A 21,721-nucleotide genomic window follows, 5' to 3' on the forward strand; every position below is an offset into this window, starting at 1 on the left:
GTACAAAACTGCCAAACCATTGAAAAGAGAGTCCCAAATAAATAAAACAAATCCTAGGCACTTAGCGAAAAGCACCTTGGGAACTGTATCGCTCGTTTGTATCTGTTTGTGCTATGCACCTTTCTTTCCGTTCATAAAAACTACTTATCAAACAAAAATAAAAATAAATAAATGGGTAACGTAACGTGTAGGAAAAAACACGGTACAATGGTTGCTTCTAGTGCGATTCAATTCTCCACAACCAGATAAAGATTCCCATACCCTTAAAATTTTCATGTAAATGGCGCTTAGCCAACGCATGAAAACTTTCACAATCAACCAATGGCATGTACAGAGCAAACAAACTAAAATCTTGACGCGCCTCCTCAACTCCATACTATACAATTCTAAGTTATCTCAACATTAATTATAATTGATGCCTTTTGTTTGAGATTACACAATGTCTTAGCTGATAATGCATCTAAATTACGAACTCAACAGCTTCTTCCATCTGGCATAGCCAAGCAGGAGCAGAAAGATCAAGAAACAGATAGCCGAGATGACATCTACAAAGGGCCCAAAGACACCGTTGATTTCAAACAATTCGCAAGGAATGTTCATACAAAATATTCCGGCTATAAGAGTCTCGGCAGCTATGGCAAATGATGCAATGGTTAATGTCAGCTGCAGTTGAATCAGTTCATTTCTCTGGTTGTCAAGTTGAATATTAACATTGTCTTCTGTGTCATCAATGTACTCTCGCATCTGGGGATTTAGCAAGAAACCAAGTTGAGACATACAAAAAGGCAACACTTTCAATAAGCCAAATATTAATCGTTTTGACAGTGAATAGTAAAGTAAATTGATACAGCCATGCACCTTTGAAAATATTTTCGCAAAACAACAATTCATTATAATAAGGTACTTGGTGATAAATATGCAGAGTGGGGATAACAAAGAATGCATGTAAACATGCTTAAAAAACCTATTACCTACTATCTTCATTAGCAGAAAAAAAAGTCTATGGCTCCTGAAAGCGGCAAGAGCAATGTGACCAACAGGGCTTACATGTTTCACCAATTACCCGCTAAGAAAAAGAATAAAGAGTGTCAAAAATTAGCATACATGGGCTTAACAATGTAAGTGAGCATGCAAGGAACAATCTATGGGAGCATGCATGCAAACCGTTTCACTCTGTTTTCTGCATTGGCATTTTAGGATAAAGGCGTGGATCTTGTATCACCACAGATCACTCTGATTTCTAAAGAACACCAACTTCAGCTTCCAATTTCATCACTCACTTTTAGCCAATGGAAATGTAAAAAAAAAAGAGAACCTAAAGAGATACGTGGCTGTCATGGGAAGCCATGCACTCATGATGTGCCAGAGAATCGATTGCATTACATAATAGAAACAATTTATCATAATTATAATGATACAGCCGAGAAGTCATATTCGGAAATCTCAAACAATATTTGATAAAGCAACAAGGGCAAAGGTGGCAGTAAAAATTTGGAACAAACACTTCCCAGATGCGTGAAGCTCCATACACAATTTTTTTTCCTGCCTAACCGCTTTATGCAACTATGTTCTCCACATATTTTTTTTTTATAAAACCAATCAACTTTACAGAAGACATTAACAATAATTCGTCCAAACAGAATACAAAACTTCGTACACCAGTGACCAGTCAAACTATATTACCAGAAAACAGAACTCACCAACAAAATTTTGTTACGAGTCCCATCCAGCTGCATAAAATATGCCTCAAGCAACATCTCCAAATCTTCCACATCATTGTCATCTGAATGGTTGCTAGCAATCAAACTTGCACTCATATTGGAACTAAGACGACGCAGATTCGGAGCAGCACTGACAATAGTATTTGAAGCTGCAGGTCCCATTAACGCTTCAAACTGTGATTTTCGATCCATTTTCTTGTCAAATATAATTGTGCCATATCTTCATTGTCATCTAAAAGATGTTCAATTTCATCTCTAACCTGATGAGAAAAGGTATGTATTAGCCTCTGAAGTAGCTGAATCGGCAGAAACAGGGAAAAGTACACCACACACTTTTAAATTAATGCTACATTAGAATATAAAAGTAAATTATATCATCATCCCCCAAAAATCCACTTTAAAATTGTGATACTGTTTTGATCAATCAATACAAGGTCTAACTACTATCAATACTATTTACATTTCACTAAACTAAGCATGAACATATTTTCGAAGCATTAGGAAAAATAAAAACCAGTCTATGAAAATTGAATATATACGTATACACTAAGTCTCTAATATATAAAAACTTGAGCCTATTCTTTCTATCTTCATTAGATGAACACAGAGACATAAAATGGTCATGGCGTTAAAGCAAACAAATTATTTGTTATTGTGTACCATTATGCTACATTGCAATCTCTACAAAAGGTAAATATATACAAAACATCATCCATGTACTGTACACAATAAACACACCTTTTGCACGCGAGCCAGAAGACAGGTAAGATTGCTTTTGAGACTCCTCACAAGTTCAAGATTTTTAGTACTAACATTTCTAGACAATTCATCCAATACAGGATAAGCATCTCTCTCAAGATCAGCTACACTAGAATCCAAAAATGTACATACAACTTCTAATGTAATCTCAAGTACTTGAAACTCAAATGGTAGCTCACATTGCAAACCATCTGCTGCTTCAGGTACCGGTAACCATTGCCCACCTGTCGAAGAGACCAATTCTTTCCCATCTATTTGACAATCCTCATTATTCTTGGGCTGGTTTTTATGTAAAAGCTGTTGCCTCAATTGATCGATGAATGGTAAAACTTCTTGGCATAAAGGATCTAATAACAATACTTCTTCCGCTGTCACTATCGCCTTTATAAACTCCAAATTTACAACCATTGCTTTTTCTCTAGCTGCCATCAAAATTATCATATAAGTTTTTTTTTATTATTATTATTTTTTCTAATGGGGAAGAAAATTTACCAAGAATGTTGGAGGATTGAGAGAAAACAGGACCAAGAATCCTCAAATCTCTAGCAGGTATGGAAACGCATTTGATGATGGTGCTTTTTTCGCATTCATTCGACGACTTCTGTCTCGCCGAGTCGATTGAACCGCATCCATAATCGGGCACCACTGGCTTTCTTTTTGGCTTTGGTGGTGGTTGAGGAAGACACGACGGCGTTGTCAATAAGTGGTGGCGGTGGAAGTGGTGGCGGTGGCGGGGCTGATTAGGAATTTCTATTAATTTTTTAGCACAATCAGCAATTTGAGGGAGCACACGCACAACTTTGCAGTTACGCAACATCTGAAATATGAATATTATTTTTATCAAAAGTAGCATATAGATTAAAAGAAAATAGAAAATTATACAAACAATTTAGTAGTACCATCTTTAAGCAGTTGTCTGCAGATTCAGCAATCACAAGTACAGCTGAATGTAACCTTGGGCTTGTCTATAGAGTGCCTTAACATTCGTACTATCAAGTTCTAGCACCTACAAAATTTTTATCGCAACATTAATCCTCAGGCCCCTTGGTTTGATGTGATTTGAGTTGTAGGTATAAGTTAATCTGCAGTTACCTTTGAGCAAAGCTTCTCTGCTTGTTTGTAGTCCTTTAGCTTCAGCTTGCAAGCTGCATTATTCAAATTGCAGCTTACCTTCAGAACCTTGGACTGTTTCTTTTCCTCTTCACTGAAGTTGGTGTCATATTCAATAAAATTTCCAGCCTGATTACAAGGAGATTTTCATGCAGTTGCAATAAAATGAAATCATCTCTAAGATTATTCGATCCTACTAAAAACTTTCTTACCTTTTCATATCTTTTTGAAGCCTTAGCATATTTTCCAGCTTTGAATGCTACATTTCTTTCCTTTTTCTCATGTCCCACGATTCTCTCTCCTATTGATAGAAAAGGAAAATTTTAAATTCGCTCATACCAAGCACAATGCAAGAGCCGTACAAAGAGAAATCACACTAAAGATACCTTGACAAAGGATTCAAGCTCAACTTCATAGTATAGTATAATGTGGAATTAGGGGGAAGAACAACCATTTCTTGCTTGGATTCAGATGAACCGAAACCATCCATATTCTGGAGCAATAGTTGACTCTGCAACCTCCCCTTTCTTCATTGTCATGACAGCTCTATCAAGTCCATCAATAACTTGCTCTGCAAAATGTAAAGACTACACTTCAGTATCAAGTTTAATCATGATAACAAAGAAAGCATGCCAAATCCAGCCACATGAAAAATTACCTTCATCCATCTTGAACTCAAATGGCCCCTCATCAATCTTCAGGTAAACACAGTTCCATCTTGCAAAAGAACCTGAAAGCAAGATGACAATGTCAGACAAATGAGATAATATTAAGCTTGGAATGAACATTAGCACATGAATACAGATGGCAAAATGAAGAGATAAAAAGGTTTATTATTAAGAAAAATAAATAATTAATCCTTCAATTGAAGAAAAAGGGGAAGGACCTCTTCGTAAAAAACCAAATCTTCTTCATGTTTTCGTTCAATTGTGTAATAAAAATGAAAATTAATTTTCCGCCACAAGAACTAACTCAAGTTCCTGCCCCTTTTTATCCCAATCAATTTCAATGGTGGGAATGTGGGTTAAGATGCTCCAGTCCTCCTCTCCCCTACGTTCTCTCCTAGTAATAATAGGGCAGCCGTTGATTACCAATTCGCGAAGCATGTAAGTGGTTTCAACTCCTCTGGTTTGAAATCAAGGTATTGGCAACCCCGAAAAGTCAATTGTTGAAGTGACGTGAGTTGGTTTAATCCTCGGGGGAGAGAGGAATGCGGAAAAAAATAGATTGAAAGAGATTTGAGGTTGTTGTTGTGGGTGAGGGACATTAACGATTTTGAAAGAACACCTAAACGGCACTGTAATACCAGAGTTTCAAGCCAAGGAGGAAAAAGGTAGTGCGGTTCCACCTTCAAATTTGGGCAATTACAAAGGTCCAAGTATGTAATATTGGACATCATCGTCCAAGTAGTAGGGAGCGTGGAGCCAACATAGTTATATATTTCCAATCGTTCCAAGCTTTCTTTATGTGGTTGGAGATTTTCAAGAACACCTTCCATCCTTAGTATCTCCTCTTCGCTGCTGACGTGTCCAATATATGGCCTATATAACTCATATCCGAAATTCAACATCAAGGTTGAAATGTTTTTCTTTTTCTGCAATTCTGCCTGCTTGGCCTCATTCACACTTTTTACATGCCTTAACCCCATAATACATAGCCTTCCTTTTAGAAAATTGAGATTTCCTAGTTCCTCAATCCCGGACCCTTTGATGCTTCCATCACTCACAACAAACTTACTTAATGTTCGAAGCTGACTCAATCGCTCAATGCCTCCTCGCGGATAATACTTTAAATTCCCAGTGCTTTCAACTTCCAAATGTCTTAGGTTAGAAAGCTCGCCAATTCCTTCTGGCAGTTTGCAAAGATCATAACACTGGTTAAGCTTCAATATTTGCAAATTAACTAGACTTCTCACTGTCTCAGGCAATTCCTTCAATCTTGTGTTGAAAGACAAATTAAGGTACCGAAGATGTAATAATCTACTCACTTCACTTGGAAGTACTTCAAGGCCAGGATCACTATATTTATAACTCAAGTCCAAGGTCCTAAGACATGTCAACTGGTGTAATGCACAAGGTACCAACGTGGACGATTTGGCTACCAGCGTGCGTAACTTTTTGGCTTCATAGATAGATGGATTTTCTACATCATCAACTATCAAATGACGAATCTTTTGACTGATAATTTTCTCATTATTCACCAAAACAGAGCAATCAGCTTTTGTGAGGAACTGGGCAAAGTCATGTACGAGATCATGCATCTTGCATTTGAAATTTTTTCCATCATCGTCTTTCTCAAAATCTTGGAAGAATGAACGCATCGCCAGAGCATCAAAATACTCGACACCAACCTTCTCTAGCTCTCTTGCTCTATCAGAACCGAGATAACCTTGAGCCATCCATAGCTTCACCAACTGATCCTTCTCCATTTTGTGGTCTTTTGGAAAGATTGCACAGTACATAAAGCATCGTTTCAAAACTGATGGCAAAGCGTGATAGCTCAACAGAATAGCAGGTAAAAAACCTTCTACTTGTGTTTCCCAAATGGCACTTTCTAATACACCCATCCAATCTTCTTTTGCTTGTTTGCATCGCATTAGACTTGCTAATGTCTTGACAGCTAGTGGAACACCTCTGCACTTCTTTGCGAGTTCTTGTCCAATTCCCTTCAGTTTTTGGCACTCTTCTTCCGATCTTCCGCAAAAAGCTATTTGTCTGAACATGTGCCAACAATCATCTTCTGATAATTCTACCAGCCTGTGTATATAAGTTGAACCGATCATCTTCGCAACTTTCTCATTACGTGTGGTAATGATGATTTTGCTTCCTCTCTCACCACCATTCAGAGATAACTTCAATGGCTCCCAACAGTTGGAATCTTCAGTCCAAACATCATCTAGCATGAGCAAAAATCGTTTTCCTTTTACGGAGTTACACAAATGCTGATGTAGAAGTTCCCACCCAACCACATTTTCTGGTAGCTTCTCTGTAGTAGCTTGTGCAATGATTTCTCTGGCAACCCTTTCACGATCAAAAGGATCAGAAACACAAACCCATATTTTTTTCAGCTCAAAGGCGGTCGTGATAGTTTCTTCGTTATACACTAGCTGCGCAAGAGTTGTCTTGCCAAACCCAGCAGTTCCAACTATTGACAAGATAGGTGTTGGAACCTGAGTTTCTTGTTGACGAGTCTCACATAGCAGCTTGCCTAGTATCTTTCGTTTGTCATGATCCCGACCAAATATCACTGATACATCCACAACAGAGCTAGTGAGTTGTCGAGGTTCCTCATGACTATGACTCTGAACGAGGCCTAGTTGATCCTTGCTAAGAGCAATCACATCTAGTCCTTCTCTTATGCCTTTAATCCCATGAGCAATGTTGTGGCGTACACCAAGATGTTTAAAGCAAGCACACAGAGATAACAAGTAGAAACGCACCCTATTGGCAACGTGAGGGCCATTAGCAGAAATGAGAATTCGTGTGTTCCATTCATCCAAAACATCCTCTGCATCATACATCACATCTTTGAGCTGTCCCAACCAAACCTTAACTGCATTATCATGTATTTCCTTCTTTTCAGCGTCTTCAAGCACCGCTTTAACCAAACGGAGCTTAGTCTCGAGGTTTTGTAATTCTTCACGAACCCCCACCACTAACTGCACCTCTTGTGCAACTTCTATTCGGATGAATGAGGTCAACTGATCCAGGACAACAGAAAGTATCGCTTCAGCCATTTTTTTTTATTGATCAACAAAGAAGAAATGAGATACAAGAAGCTTAGGCTGCTTTAGTAGATTTTGAAGTGTGAAGACTAATAATGGGAGAGGAAGACCAAATCAAGAGCCAAATGAATGTACGTGTCTGATAATAGCGTCATGATGTTTTCTAATTTGTTGGTTTCTTGTTCATTGCGATACTTTTAAGTCTTTTAACTGTTAACTCTATTTTGGTAAGTGCCAATGTTTTCTGAACTTTCAATCACATTTCGCGTAAAATGTCGACATTTCTTATTATATTCAAAATACCCAAACAAATGTCTGGCAATTACTTTTGAGACTAGAGTAAAAAAACAAAAAACCAAGGTAATTAAAGGCTCTGTTTGGCATCGTGAAATTCTGTAGTACCTGACCATATTTAGGCTATGTATAATTTGTAGTGGATACTCCAAAAGTAATCAGTATAGAGACTGTTTGGTCCTTCAGATTTGTCTGGTACTGTTCTTCATTTTTTTTTTATTAATTTTCCAAATTAAATGAAAATAACATTAAATTTTCTAGAAAAAATAACCACAAATCAACCGAAAGATAATCTAGATTAGTAATTTCAAAATGACAACCAAATTTCAATTCAACATAATTCTAACATAATCTCCCTATAATTTGAAGTCCAACAAAAAGAAAAAAATAATTCAAAAACACTACCAATAGAATGTGAAGATAGAGAGAAGATTGAAAGTATAAAAAGGAGGAAATTGTGAAGATGGTTCTTTAAATACCCAAATTCTATTTGTGGGTAATGCTTTGGTTTTTGTTTTTCAAATACACAAAAGAGAAAATGGTGGGAGTTATAACTTAAAATGGAAGAAGTGACAAATATTTACGGTGGTCGGTTGAGATCGGAATGGAGACGGTGGAGAAGAAAAAGTCATAGAGTGGGTGAAAAAGAAGGCTTATGCAAGTTCTCGGTTTTTTTTTTTTTTTTTTTTTTGTTTTTTATTTTTTTATTTTTTGTGATTAAGTTGAATGAATATCGTTATCTTACATTTCCAAAGAGATAACATAATCCTTGTTATCGGGCCATTTTTGTTCTCCTTAATCACAAGTTGTGGCCCATATTCTGAAAATGGACTGGACCAAACAACTAAACATTTTATAAAAGGTCTTATACATTATACAGGCTACCGAACCATGCTGCCAAATAGGCCCTAAGGGTCTACTTGTCGTTTTGATTTGTCTACTCTTTAAACTTTTAAAGAGAAGGTTTTGGTCTAAGCAGTTACAATCGGTTTTCGGACCTAATCGATCGAGGAGCCATATGTGATTAATCAGTTAATCGGTGATTAATTAATGATTTAATCAGTTATATCAAACAATAAATTGGTCCCAAGGCTCAATTTTGGGAAAAATAAAGTCTAGAGGACACGGTTTTTTATGAGTAACTCACAAGGACAAATTTTGGAAAAATTAACTCACGAACCCACTATTTCAAAATTAGTAACCCTCAAGGACAAAATAAGTTGGCCCCGTCTTTTTACATTTTTTAAAATGCCAATTATACCATTCAGTAAAAATAACCCTAAGAACAAATGGCCCGGATTTAAAATAAATATTTTCCGATTTTACCTTTCTGTCATTTTACTATGAACAATAAGTGTTCATACCTTCTGCTGGTATATGAACAATGATTGTTCATATCAAAATAGGTGAATGTACCTCATACAATATATTGATGTATGAACATTGAATGTTCATACCAAAAGGATTATGAACATTCAATGTTCATACCTAAAGGACCAAGGACTATGAACATTGAATGTCATACCCAATCAATGTTCATACCCAAAGACTATGAACATTGAATGTTCATATCCAAAGACTATAAACATCGAATGTTCATACCCAATCAATGACTATAAACATCAATGTTCATATACCCAATCAATGAACATATCATAGTCCTTTGGGTATGAGGACAATGTATGAACATTCAATGTTCATAGTCTGGTCTCCTTTTAAATATGAACATTCAACATTCATAGTCCCTCAATTGCATTCAGAATGGTCATGGCGTTAAAGCAAACAAATTATTTGTTATTGTGTACCATTATGCTACATTGCAATCTCTACAAAAGGTAAATATATCTGAGAACATCATCCATGTATGCGTACCACAATAAACACACCTTTGCACACCGTTTTAAGGCGGGTAAGATTGCTTTTGAGACTCCTCACAAGTTCAAGATTTTTAGTACTAACATTTCTAGCCAATTCATCCAATACGGGATAAGCATCTCTCTCAAGATCGGCTACACTAGAATCCAAAATGTACATACAACTTCTAATGCAATCTCGAAAGTACTTGAAACTCAAATGGTAGCTCACATTGCAAACCATCTGCCGCCGCCAGTACGGTAACCATTGCCCACCTGTCGAAGAGACCAATTCTTTCCCATCTATTTGACAATCCTCATTATTCTTGGGCTGGTTTTTATGTAAAAGATGTTGCCTCAATTGATCGACGAATGGTAAAACTTCTTGGCATAAAGGATCTAAAGTGAAATTTTGGAGTGAAAAAATATAAGAAAGAGAAAAAGAGATCAATCCAGAATAAACTGTTCTTGCTCTATCCCACTATTTATTATGTCTTAACAAGTATATTTACACCCACAGGTACACCACTTAACAACCACACAATGCTACTTACACCCATTACTAAAAACACCCAAAATAATAAAAACAATACTCTCACACTCCCCCTCAAGCTGGAGCATAGAGATCAAACATGCCCAGCTTGGCACACATCCGAGAAAAGAGAGCTCTCAACAATGGTTTGGTAAGAATATCACCCAACTCGTCACACGATTTGACATGCGGAGTGACAACCTCTTTGCTCAGCATAAGATCCCGAATGAAGTGGCAATCGACCTCAATATGCTTTGTATGCTCGTGAAAGACAGGGTTATTAGCAATAAAGATGGCGGCTTGATTGTCACAAAACATTTGCATAGGGTTAGAAGAGCTAACACCCATCTTTTCCAAAAGTGAGCGCACCCATTTCATCTCGCATGCGGTATGGGCCATAGCTCTATATTCCACCTCAGCACTAGAACGAGCAACAACACTTTGTTTCTTACTTCGCCATGTCACAAGGTTCTCCCCAACAAAGGTACAATAGCGGAGGTAGATCGCCTATCGTAGAACTACTACCCAATCAAGATCGAATACCCACGGATCTCACGGGATGGTGAGGGTCGATAAAGGAGGCCCTTGCCAAGTGCACCTTTTAAGTATCGAAGAATGCAAAATATAGCATCCCAATGTGGGTAGCGAGGGGCATGCATAAACCGGCTAACAACACTAACAACAAAGGTAATATATGTGGACGTGTTACGGTAAGATAAATCAACTTCCCAACAAGTCTTCTATAACGACTAACATCAAAGAAAAGGGTCACCATGTTACGCATCAAGTTTCATAGCGAGAATCCATAGGAGTATCAAAGCGGTAGTGAGCCAAGTGTGCCCGTCTCGAAAAGTAGATCCATCACATACTTCCGTTGACATAAATATATACCTTCTTTCGATCGTGCAACTTCAATACCGAGAAAGTAACGAAGAATGCCTAGATCCTCGGTATGAAATTGTTGTCCCAAGCAAACTTTAAGGTCTTCAATACCAAAAACATCATTCCCATACAAAATAATATCATTCACATACACAATAAGAACAATAATCCCAGAGGAAGAGTGTCGAGTAAAAACTGAATGGTCAGAGCTAGAGCGTTGAAATCCATACTGAATAACAACAAAACTAAACTTATCAAACCAAGCTTGTGGGGGACTGCTTGAGCCCAAAGAGGGCTTTCTTCAAATGGCATACTTTATGTTCATTACCAGATATAACAAACCCCGGTGGTTGATCCATATAAACCTCCTCATGCAAATCTCCATGTAAAAAGGCATTTTTAATGTCCAACTGATACAAAGGCCAATCACGACTAACTGCTACTGCAATAAGTATTCTGACAGAGTTAAGTGGAGCAACAGGTGAAAATGTCTCCATGTAATCAACACCATAGGTTTGAGTAAAACCTTTTGCCACCAACCGCGCCTTGAGGCACTCCACGGAACCATCTGGGTGATACTTAATGGTGAACACCCATCTACAACCAACTGTTTTCTTTGTAAATCTGAGATCCCATGTCTGGCATAAAGAGCACGCATTTCTTCTTCCATGGCTAGTTTCCAGCCCAAAGATAGTAAGGCTTGCTGGTATGAACAAGGAATGGAAATAGCAGACAAGGACAAGGCAAAAAATTGCAAAGGAGGGGAAATTCTATGGAATGAAACAAAATTGTAAATAGGGTGTTCTGTACATAAACGTTTACCTTTATGAACTGCAATTGGCAAACTAGGACTAGCAGATGGAGGTGGAGTAGGTGTAGCAACCTCAGGTGAAGAAGGCGATTGTGTAGGAGCAGGTGCACAAGGACACAAAGGTATCAGCGATCGCCGCTTGGCGGCCGATATACCCGCAAAGGTTTTTCAATAATAGGTGGAGGTTTAAAAGGAAGTGAAGTTGGGATGGTAGGAGATGTAGGACTAGAATGGCGGATGTTGGACTAGAGGGGGCGCGGTTGAGCAACTTCAATTTTGGAAGGTGATTGGGTGGAGGTGATGCACAAGGCATCAACTGAACCGTCCTTCAAAAGCGCCTATATATATACCCGCAAAAGTTTTTCAATAGTAGATGGCAATTTAAAAGGAAGTGGAATAGGGACGGTAGGAGATGGATGTAAAGGCGGACTCCCCCTCACAAGAAGCAACTAAATCTAGATTGAGTTGTTTTCGAGGAAGGAGTGAAGAATGAAGTAGACTCGAAAAAAGTAACGTCTGCGCTCATATAATATCGACGAGTCTCTGGACTATAGCATCTATATCCTTTTTGTGTATGAGAATATCCAACAAATACACATTTAATAGCACGGGGGGACAACTTATCTCGACCAGGACCAAGAAGATGGACAAAAGACACACAACCAAACACCCTAGGAGGGAGACTAAAGGAAGACACACCAGGATAAAGAATCGAAAAAGGAACTTGATTGTTTAAAACAGATGATGGCATGCGGTTAATTAAATGACAAGCTGTAAGAACAACATTTGCCCAAAACAGCTTAGGTACATGCATGTTAACCATAAGGGTACGAGTCACATCTAACAAGTGGCGTAATTTGCGCTCAACAACACCATTCTGTTGAGAAGTTCCTGGACAAGTTGTTTGATGGATTATACCATGGCAAGCACAAAAGTTTGCATACAAGTCCGAGTGTACTTTCGGTAGCATTATCGAGCGAAATATTTTAATCGCTTTATCAAATTGTGTAACAATTTCATTATAGAAAGTAGTGACAACTTTAGGTAACTTCGAGCGATCTTTCATTAAATATAACCAAGTCATTCGAGAGCAATCATCAACAAAACCACAAAATACAAGAAATTCCTCAAACTTTTAACTCTTTGTAGGACCCGGATATGCGTAGGACTACATCAAACACCCCTAATTGGCGGCTTTCTAAGCGGCGGAAACTACTACGATGATGCTTGCCTAAGCGGCAAGCTTCACATTCCAAAACACTTACGGGACTCAAACTAGGAATAACATGGCGTAACTTAGCAATAGATGGATGACCCAATCGATAATGCCACTGAAGTAGGGCTATTGTAGAACTGAAAATCGATGCAGAAACAGTAGTGCCAACATCCAAAAAATATAGGCCATCTCTCTCATGCACCGAACCAATCACCTTCTTCATCGGAGGTCCTGAAATATACAAGAAGTAGGAGAGAAACTCACCGAAACCTTTGTAATGCCTTTGTAAGTTGACTAACGGATAACAAATTAAAAGGAAATTGTGGAACATATAGAGCCGGACGATAGAGACATGGATGTTGGTAGGATTAATATCACCTTGGCCAAAGCACCGCCGAAAGGAACCATCGCCAAGGTAATACTAGACTTTCTTGGAATGAAAATGATGAAAGAGAAGGTATGCCGGACATGTGGGCACTAGCTCGAGTCAATGACCCAAGAGGTAGATGGGTCTTTGGACAATACCACGCTGAATTACTTGAACTAGCCCGCGGTAGTTGTAGGTATAGAAGAAGATGCACGCATAGAACCAAGCTTCTGGATGATTTGGTCAATTTGAGCAGAGACATCGGGAGATCCAGCTGATCCGCTGAATTCAGAAGTAGTTACACCTCTCGAGGCTAGGGGTGACTTCGGATCGGATCGGATTAACCTCCTTCGGAATTTTTCCAAAATTTTTTCGGAACCTAATATGCTAGCCAAATCCGATCCAATTTTTTTGGATTCAAAATATATTTCCAATTTAAGTAACTTTCGGAAATTTTGAATAACTTCGAAAATTTCGGAATACTTGGTAAATTTTCAAAGATCTCTTTACTTTCAATTATTTTTGGAATATCATACACCAATGTTCATTGTAGGGAGAGAAAACCATGTCCACAACACCAATGTGTAACAACAAACGCACTTGTTTCTTGAGAAAACCCATTTTCATTCAAACAAGTGATCCAAGAAAAAACGAGAAAAAGAACCGCGACCACCAATAGCAAGCATTGCATTTTGTTGAGGTGCGGGTATTTGTAATGTTTCAATCTTTTTTCGTGTGTGGAAATTAGGCGTGAAGTTAATGCATAAATAATGGATTATGGTCTTGGACTCTAAGTAGCTTTACATAATATTCTATCTATTGGAATTTGGTTTTGGATTGGTCCAGGAAGTCATTGTATGACTCAATGACATTTTTTTTTCATATCATTGTTGTTATGGCAGACGGTGTAATGACAGTAGAGTGGTCCAATTCAAGTAGGGAAGTAGCGGCTAGGTTATGTTTTTGTTTTTTTTTTGGAAGTAAAAAACTAGAAAATGAATGAACGGTCGAGATCTAATCAAGTGGATAGTGATTAGTGAGAGAAGTATATATTTTCGGAATAAATTGGCAATAATATCGGAAATTTCGGAATTTTCGGATCGGATCGGATTTTAGAATTATATCCAAATCCGATCCAATTTTTTTTCAGAATTTTCGGAAATCGAAAAATCGGAAAATCGGCCCATGAAAACTACACCCAGAGCCAGACCAATTTCGAGTCGGATTTCGGAAAAATCGGAAATTCGGCAAAAAGAGACACCCCTACTCGAGGCAGTGGCAAAAAGAGAAGTAACACATGAAACTTGATTGGCATATGCAGGTTTTCCATGCTTGTCCCAACAATAGTCCTCTGTATGTCCAATCTTCCCACAAAAATTACATTTTCGATCCTCACGAGGAGCTGAACCCCGACCACTAGGGGAAAAAATAGCACCATGGCCAACACAGCCCCCACGACCACCACTACGACCGCCCCCACGACTACCACTACGGCCGCCACCACGACTACCACTACGGCTGCCACCACGGTTTTCAGCACTAGAAATCAAGGCAGAAGCCTCAAAAGGGGCTGATGGAGTTGAATGCTCAACAGATGCACGAGATAATCGAGAAAATGCATTGGATGATGTAGGCAATTTTTCTCCAACCAATATTTGATCTTTAAACACTTTATACTCTGGATCAAGACCATATAGCAATAATGCCACATGGAACTCCTCCCTCTAAGCCTTTTGTACCTCAACATCCCCATTGAAAGGTTGATATAAAATAAGTTCCTCCCATAAACCCTTAAGAGTACTATAATACTCGGCTAAAGGTCTACCAACTTGTTTTGTGGCAAACATCTTCTCGAATATCTCGTAAATGCGAGAGATGTTTTTCTCTTGAGAATAAGAATCCTGGAGAGACAACCATATCTTCTTTGAGCTATCAAGAAACTGAACATTGGACGCTACTTGTGGTTCCATACTACATCACTATGGAGTCATCACTCAACCAATCCTTATAGTTACTATCTGTTTTAGGTGGGGGGTCATCTTCTAAATACTTCGACTTTCTCTTGGCTCGCAAATACACCTTTACAACATGTGCCCATGGTAGATAATTCTGGCCATTGAGTTTCATGGAGGTTATTTGTTTGGCCATGTCATCATTCACATGGTATAAATTAGCTTTCTCATCATTACCAGTCTTCAATGGATCAGTTGATAAGTACCCAAAAACTGTGTTTTAAACCCCGTAGAGACATTACAATTTGGTTAATTATGTGTTTAATAAATATAAATTAATTGTATTTTCATGTTTTCACAGATTTCAAACACACAACGATAAAATACACATATATAGAACCTGCCTTTTAGCATGAAATACAACCTAATAAAGCTTGGACTTGAAAAGCTTCAGTATCAGCTCATTTAAAGCTCCAAACTACTAGGAAAACTCATGGACTCAGAAACAAGTTGAAGAATCTAGACTTGAGTCCCTAAGTCAGCTAAAGAATCAGCTAGAAAGTCAAGATAAAACTTCAAATGACGATATCTCCCGTATCCTAACTTTGATTCAAGCACTCGACCAGCCAAAATGATCAGCGCAGAAAACTCTACACAACGGTATAAAGCTTCCAAAAAATGGTCGTACGGTTTGGAATATGAAGACAAAGCCAAAGCCGGTTACTATTTAAGCCCAAGCCAAATCCCATTACTATTCCAGAGAATATTCCTAGAATATTCCCTATAGAATATTCCATAGAATATTCCTATAATATTCTCTAGATGATATTATATTTTATTTGTAACCGTTAGATTTATATTAGATGGATTGAATCCAGACCATCAGAAAAACTATAAATAGAAGGTCTGAGTTTTAATTTTTTTCATGGAATAGTTAGCATTCCATCAATAAGGAGTAATGTAGAATTTCTTTTTTAGGTTGTAATGCAAAATTTTTTATTTAGTTTATAATATTTAGTTTAATTTTATTTCCTTTTAATTAGTTTAATTTCTTAGTGTTGTGATCTCGGAGCAGAAACTCTGCCCGAGTGAAGACTATCTCCATTAGGGAGTTTTGTCTCGACAATCCATAAAAGACTAGGAATTGAGTAAGTTCACCCAGAGTTAGGGTTCTTAGTCAATTCCACCTGCTAATAACACTCGCTCAGAGATGACGAGTCGTTATTAGGGATCAAAAGTCGAGATAGACTCGTTAACGGAGATGGGATTCGCTTGTGGGAGAGAGATTTTGCAGTTTTAAGGAAAAGTGAACGAAATAATGGAGATGGGATTAGATCAATGACGCTTGTTGTTGGGGATCGAACTTCGGGTTTGCGACAAAGGGAATACTAAACCTAAAAAAAAAAAAAAAAAACCCTCCCTCGTATCTTTCTTGTGACCTGTGATAAGAATTTAATTTTGACGTTACTCCAACTCACACTTATATCAATTGTCTTACTCTCAAATTATGTTGAAATATAGCTCGAGTAAAGGTATCGTCCCATGCCTAACATTAAAGCACGTGTTCACAATTAGGGGTGTTCATGGGTCGGTTCTTATTGGTTTCGGTTCTGGGTCTATTTTTAGCGGTTCCTATCGGGTTCGGTTCTTTCGAGTTTTTTCTTATATTTTAAAAGCCCGGACCCATACCCATTAATTAAGTCGGTTCCGGTTTCGATTTCGGTTCCTTATCGGGTTATACATTTTTATTGCTAAAATTATTATTTTTAGTTATATAACCGATATAAAAGTTAGTTTACGGCGACTATAACACTTGTCATCGATATTTTTGTCCTCTCAAGAAGTAATGATCCTAAATTTAATAATATTTGAAAGTTATCTAAAAATTTTAAATAAAACATTATACACATGTGTATATTTTAAATCGAACATATGTATATTATACTATCGTATGTCGTCATATATAGAATAAATACTACATGTACCACAATTGTTAGTTAGCATTGCATTATTTGTTATCTAATATATATACATGTAATATATCAAGCACGCATTACTGCGTTCATGCATTAGTTAATATAGGCAGTGCATTAGTTAATTCATAGTATCTGTATAAACATTATTATTAATATTTATAATCATATTTAATGTAATATTATAAAAGATGTATTTAATAACACATATTCACTATTATGCTAAATGTTATATATATTTAATATAATTTTACTCCTAACAAATATAGACTATATATAATAATAATGTTTGGGTTTGTCTTTATTTAGTGTAATATAATACTAAATTCTATATATCAAAATCAAACTAATCGGTTCCGATTTCGGTTTGGGTACCCATCGGTTTTTTACTATTCGGTTCTAACGGTTTCGGTTATTTATCGGGTCGGTTCTTAAAGACCCACTTTAAATGGGTCTAATATTTTAGGACCCAGAACCGCTATAAACGATTCCGGTTCCGGTTTCAGTTCGGATAATTGGGTACCCATGCACACCCCTATTCACAACTTAGCTAGACTAATCACAAGAAACCTTTAATGAGAGAAGGCTTTAGATGGAAGTTTTTACACTACTCTTAGATTATTTTACCTTAACTTACAAGTTACGTAAACTTTATTTGTACTTACTTACACAGAGAATTTAGAGAGAGAGAAAAATATGTGGAAAATTATATGTGGAGGATTAACTCCACTCTTGCAATGATAACTATCATTTTTAATCAATTCATTACAAGAACTATAATCATTATTGGGTTCATAGACAAACCCAAGAATAATACCAAGTTTAATTCTTAGTGGATTTATCTTTATCTCTAAGACAACCTACTAACATGTGGACTTATTATGGTACTCTATTTCTAGAATACCATAACAAGTCCTAGTTTGTTATCATCATAAACTATTTTGGAGTTCATGTTGATAACAAACTTGTGAAAATTTGAAGTAATGAAATACTCCATTAATGGAGCTTCTCTTCACATGAGTATTATCAACCCTCCACAAAAGAGAGTTTTAGCTCACGATCCTAGGACCTATGAACTACTTACAAGATAACTAGAGATTGAGAAGAAGAATAAGAAGAAAAAGAAGTTTTATTACTAAAATTATAGCTACTTCTACAACTAATTTAATCTTACTCCTACATACTAATTTAGAGAAAGAGAAGAGAGTGAAGGGCTACAAGGCCACAAATCACAAGTGAATTAGCTAGTTTATTTAGAGCATCACCCCTCCTATTTATAGTTTCATAGGAGTGAGATGGGTGGCCAAGATTACATCTTACATTTTCAATCCAAAGATTAAAATTAATCTACTTTTATAATAGAATTTACTATTCTTTATTTTAATTTAAGTGAAAAAATGGGTGAATAGTAATTCCCATTACAAGATAAATAATTAAGAATGGTTTATGCACTTATTAAGTGGAGAAAGTAGGTGATTATAAACTTCCACTTAATGACATCATGATGAATAGTAATTAGATTTTTACTTTGTCTTGGTTCAGACCTGTTTTATCCCTAGTCCATTAAATTGATGGAAACTATATACCATTGTGTAGAGCTTGTTACGATGATCATTTTGACAGGTCACACGCCCAAAACGGAGTTCGGAGTCAAAAGATATGATTTTCCGAAGTTTCGTTGATTTTTCTGCAAGATTTGACCCGAAATTGACCATTTTGACTAGACTTGCTTCATGGGTTTGATTTAAACTTCCAATGGGCTTCTTTTGGACGTGATAAAAAGGTTTTGTTTCCAATTAGCATATTCACCTTATTTCCATGCCAAAATACCGATTTTTTTTGAAATTTCATCATTTACGTGTCGAAACCTGCAAAAGTATGAAAATACAATTAATTTGCATTTATTACACACATAATTAACCAATATGTAATGTCTCTACAAGGTTTATATTACAATTTTGGGTGCTTATCAACCTGCCTGTTAGTTTATGCCGAATAAATCTTAATCATATTCTAACAGTATTTAGGAAACTTGAAAGTTGAGGTTACTTAATTAGGACCGTGCTTGCACGAAACCCTCCCTCGTATCTTTCATGTGACATGCCTTGTTAGTTTATGCCATCGAAAAAAAAATAAAAAAAAAAAAGTTAGTCATATTTAGTAATAAAGGTCTTGATTCCTTTTATGTAATGAATATTGTCTAGAAATCTTACATTAGTATTAGAATTATGATTGGTTCTTAGAAACTTGTGTTGATATGTACGCAATAGTTTTTACATCTTTTCATAAATTTTCATGCAATGAGTGTCAATGACTGTACATAATAGTAAGTTTCTGAGACCCACGGTTAGAATACTTAAATTCCAAATCCTATGAGAATCTAGCCATAAAGCCTCAACATAAGTGTATTTGAGTAATGACCCAAGGATAAACAATTCCGAGTAGAAAAAATCATATGTCCATTTGTTTGATCACTATAGTTTATCCTAAGCGAAAATTTAGGCATTCTTTGGAACCGATATAGCCAAATAAAAAAATATACAAACCCAAGAATAATGTATTTCTCCTAGTTTTCCCTGTTGAGCTTTTATATTAGCCATTTCATTTTTCAACCATAATTTCTTTATCCATATCCATATCTGATGAGTTTGAGAAATATGATGAAGAGCATAAAAGAGAAGAGAAAGACCTATACAAATACGAAAATTCGTTCTATCAGTTGGCGCCGATTGATAAATCCAATTAGTTGTGTCAAAACCAAGAAAAAGTAAATTCCATAAAAGAAAAAAAAATCAAAGTTATAAACTCCAAAAATAAAATCAGATGGAGTAGAAAAGCCAAAAAGGGCAAAGTATGGAACCGTTTTGAAACAAAAGAACACTAGATTTTCTCTAGTAATTATATATTTGAAGACCATATTTTCTCTAACTCATTATTTTGTTATCCCTTCCATTCTTTCTAAACCATTTCCTAAGCCCCGTAATACCTAATAAAAGTCATTTAGCTCAATTAGGATATGTTAGTGTGATAGTAAGTGGTAGACGTGATTGATCGACCTTGGCTTCCTTGGACGTCATTGAGAATGTGAGGAAACGTGTGCCCACTGCATTGGAGTGAGCAAAATCTGAGTGGTAAAAATTATGAGAGAATTTGTGTTTCGACACATACCTGTGAGAACCTACTTAAAGACGCTCTCCAAAAGATTCAGAAACGACCCTACTTGTACATTTCATTGTAAAGTTCCCTGCACGCATATTCATCTGTAAATGTTTTGATTATTGTATATTTATTAACGTAGGCTTCAAAGGAATTAATCTTTGTTCCCCGCTTGTGAGATGTATAGATATATGATATCTAATTTAGGGAACAAGTCTTTATTACTGAGTCGTTGTAGTATAAATGAAGTTTGTGGGTATTTTCTCTGAAAAACTCTCACGAGGCTATAACTCGTCCACTAGGGAACTCCTGGTAGTTTAAGGCCTTGTTGCATACGGTTAATGCAATAGCACTCTGAAAAACGAGAATTAGCTTAGGACTACACATTTTTTGTCACTTATCTGTTTAGTGTCTCTCCTTTGCTTGAGGACAAGCAAAGTGCTGTTTGGGGGTGGTTGATAAATACCCAAAAACTGTGTTTTAAACCCCGTAGAGACATTACAATTGGATAAATAATGTGTTTAATAAATATAAATTAATTGTATTTTCATATTTTCATAGGTTTCAAACACACAACAATAGAAAATACACACATAACATGCCTTTTAGCATGAAATACAACCTAATAAAAGTTTGGACTTGAAAAACTTCAATATCAACTCATTTAAAACTCCAAATTGCCAAGAAAACTCATGGACTCAAAACAAGTTGAAGAATCCAGACTTGAGTCCCTAAGTCAGCTAAAGAATCAACTCGAAAGTCAAGAGAAAACTTCAAATGGCGATATCTCCCATCTCTAACTTTGATTCAAACACTCGACCTGCCAAAATGATTAGCACAGCAAAAACTCTACGCAACGGTATAAAGTTTCCAAAAATGGTCGTACGGTTTGGAATATGAAGACAAAGCCAAAGCCTATTACTATTTAAGCCCAAGCCCATTACTATTCCAGAGAATATTTCTAGAATATTCCCTAAAATATTCCTAGAATATTCTCTAGATATTATATTTTATTTGTAACCGTCAGATTTAGATTAGATAGATTGAATCCAGACCGTCAGAAAAACTATAAATAGAAAGTATGAGTTTTAGTTTTTTTTCATGGAATGTTTAGCATTCCATCAGTAGGAGTAATGTAGAATTTCTTTTAGAGTTGTAATGCAAAATTTTCTTTTTAGTTTATAATATTTAGTTTAATTTTATTTCCTTTTAATTAGTTTAATTTCTTAGTGTTGTGTCTCAGAGCAGAAACTCTGCCCGAGTGAAGACTATCTCCATTAGGGAGTTTTGTCTCGACAGTCCATAAAAGACTAGGAATTGAGTAAGTTCACCCAGAGTTGGGATTCTTAATCAATTCCACCCGCTAATAAC

General features: G+C 36.6%; 1 protein-coding gene and 1 pseudogene across 2 annotated transcripts; both read right to left on the reverse strand.

Moving 5' to 3' along the window:
* Window positions 1-243: 243 nt before the first annotated feature.
* LOC147506637 (magnesium transporter MRS2-4-like) lies at window positions 244-4,378 on the reverse strand (annotated as a pseudogene). Its single transcript, XR_015221156.1, has 8 exons — window positions 4,249-4,378; window positions 4,109-4,161; window positions 3,573-3,719; window positions 3,435-3,486; window positions 2,973-3,216; window positions 2,460-2,902; window positions 1,701-1,981; window positions 244-744 (listed from the first exon to the last, which is right to left on the reverse strand). The product of XR_015221156.1 is annotated as a magnesium transporter MRS2-4-like (transcript).
* On the reverse strand, window positions 3,864-7,459 carry LOC147506638 (putative disease resistance protein RGA1). Its single transcript, XM_086558725.1, has 4 exons — window positions 4,477-7,459; window positions 4,249-4,320; window positions 3,977-4,161; window positions 3,864-3,891 (listed from the first exon to the last, which is right to left on the reverse strand). The coding sequence occupies exon 1, from the start codon at window positions 7,324-7,326 to the stop codon at window positions 4,678-4,680; it is 2,649 nt and encodes an 882-aa protein (XP_086414851.1). The 5' UTR covers window positions 7,327-7,459; the 3' UTR covers window positions 3,864-3,891; window positions 3,977-4,161; window positions 4,249-4,320; window positions 4,477-4,677.
* Between the last annotated feature and the right edge of the window lie 14,262 nt (window positions 7,460-21,721).

Source organism: Coptis chinensis, chromosome 4 (genome assembly GCF_015680905.1).
Source record: "Coptis chinensis isolate HL-2020 chromosome 4, ASM1568090v1, whole genome shotgun sequence".
Taxonomy (NCBI): domain Eukaryota; kingdom Viridiplantae; phylum Streptophyta; class Magnoliopsida; order Ranunculales; family Ranunculaceae; genus Coptis; species Coptis chinensis.

Bases quoted from the DNA above. Each gene is read 5' to 3' on its own strand.
- LOC147506638 (XM_086558725.1), bottom strand. From the start codon at position 7,326: ATGGCTGAAGCGATACTTTCTGTTGTCCTGGATCAGTTGACCTCATTC.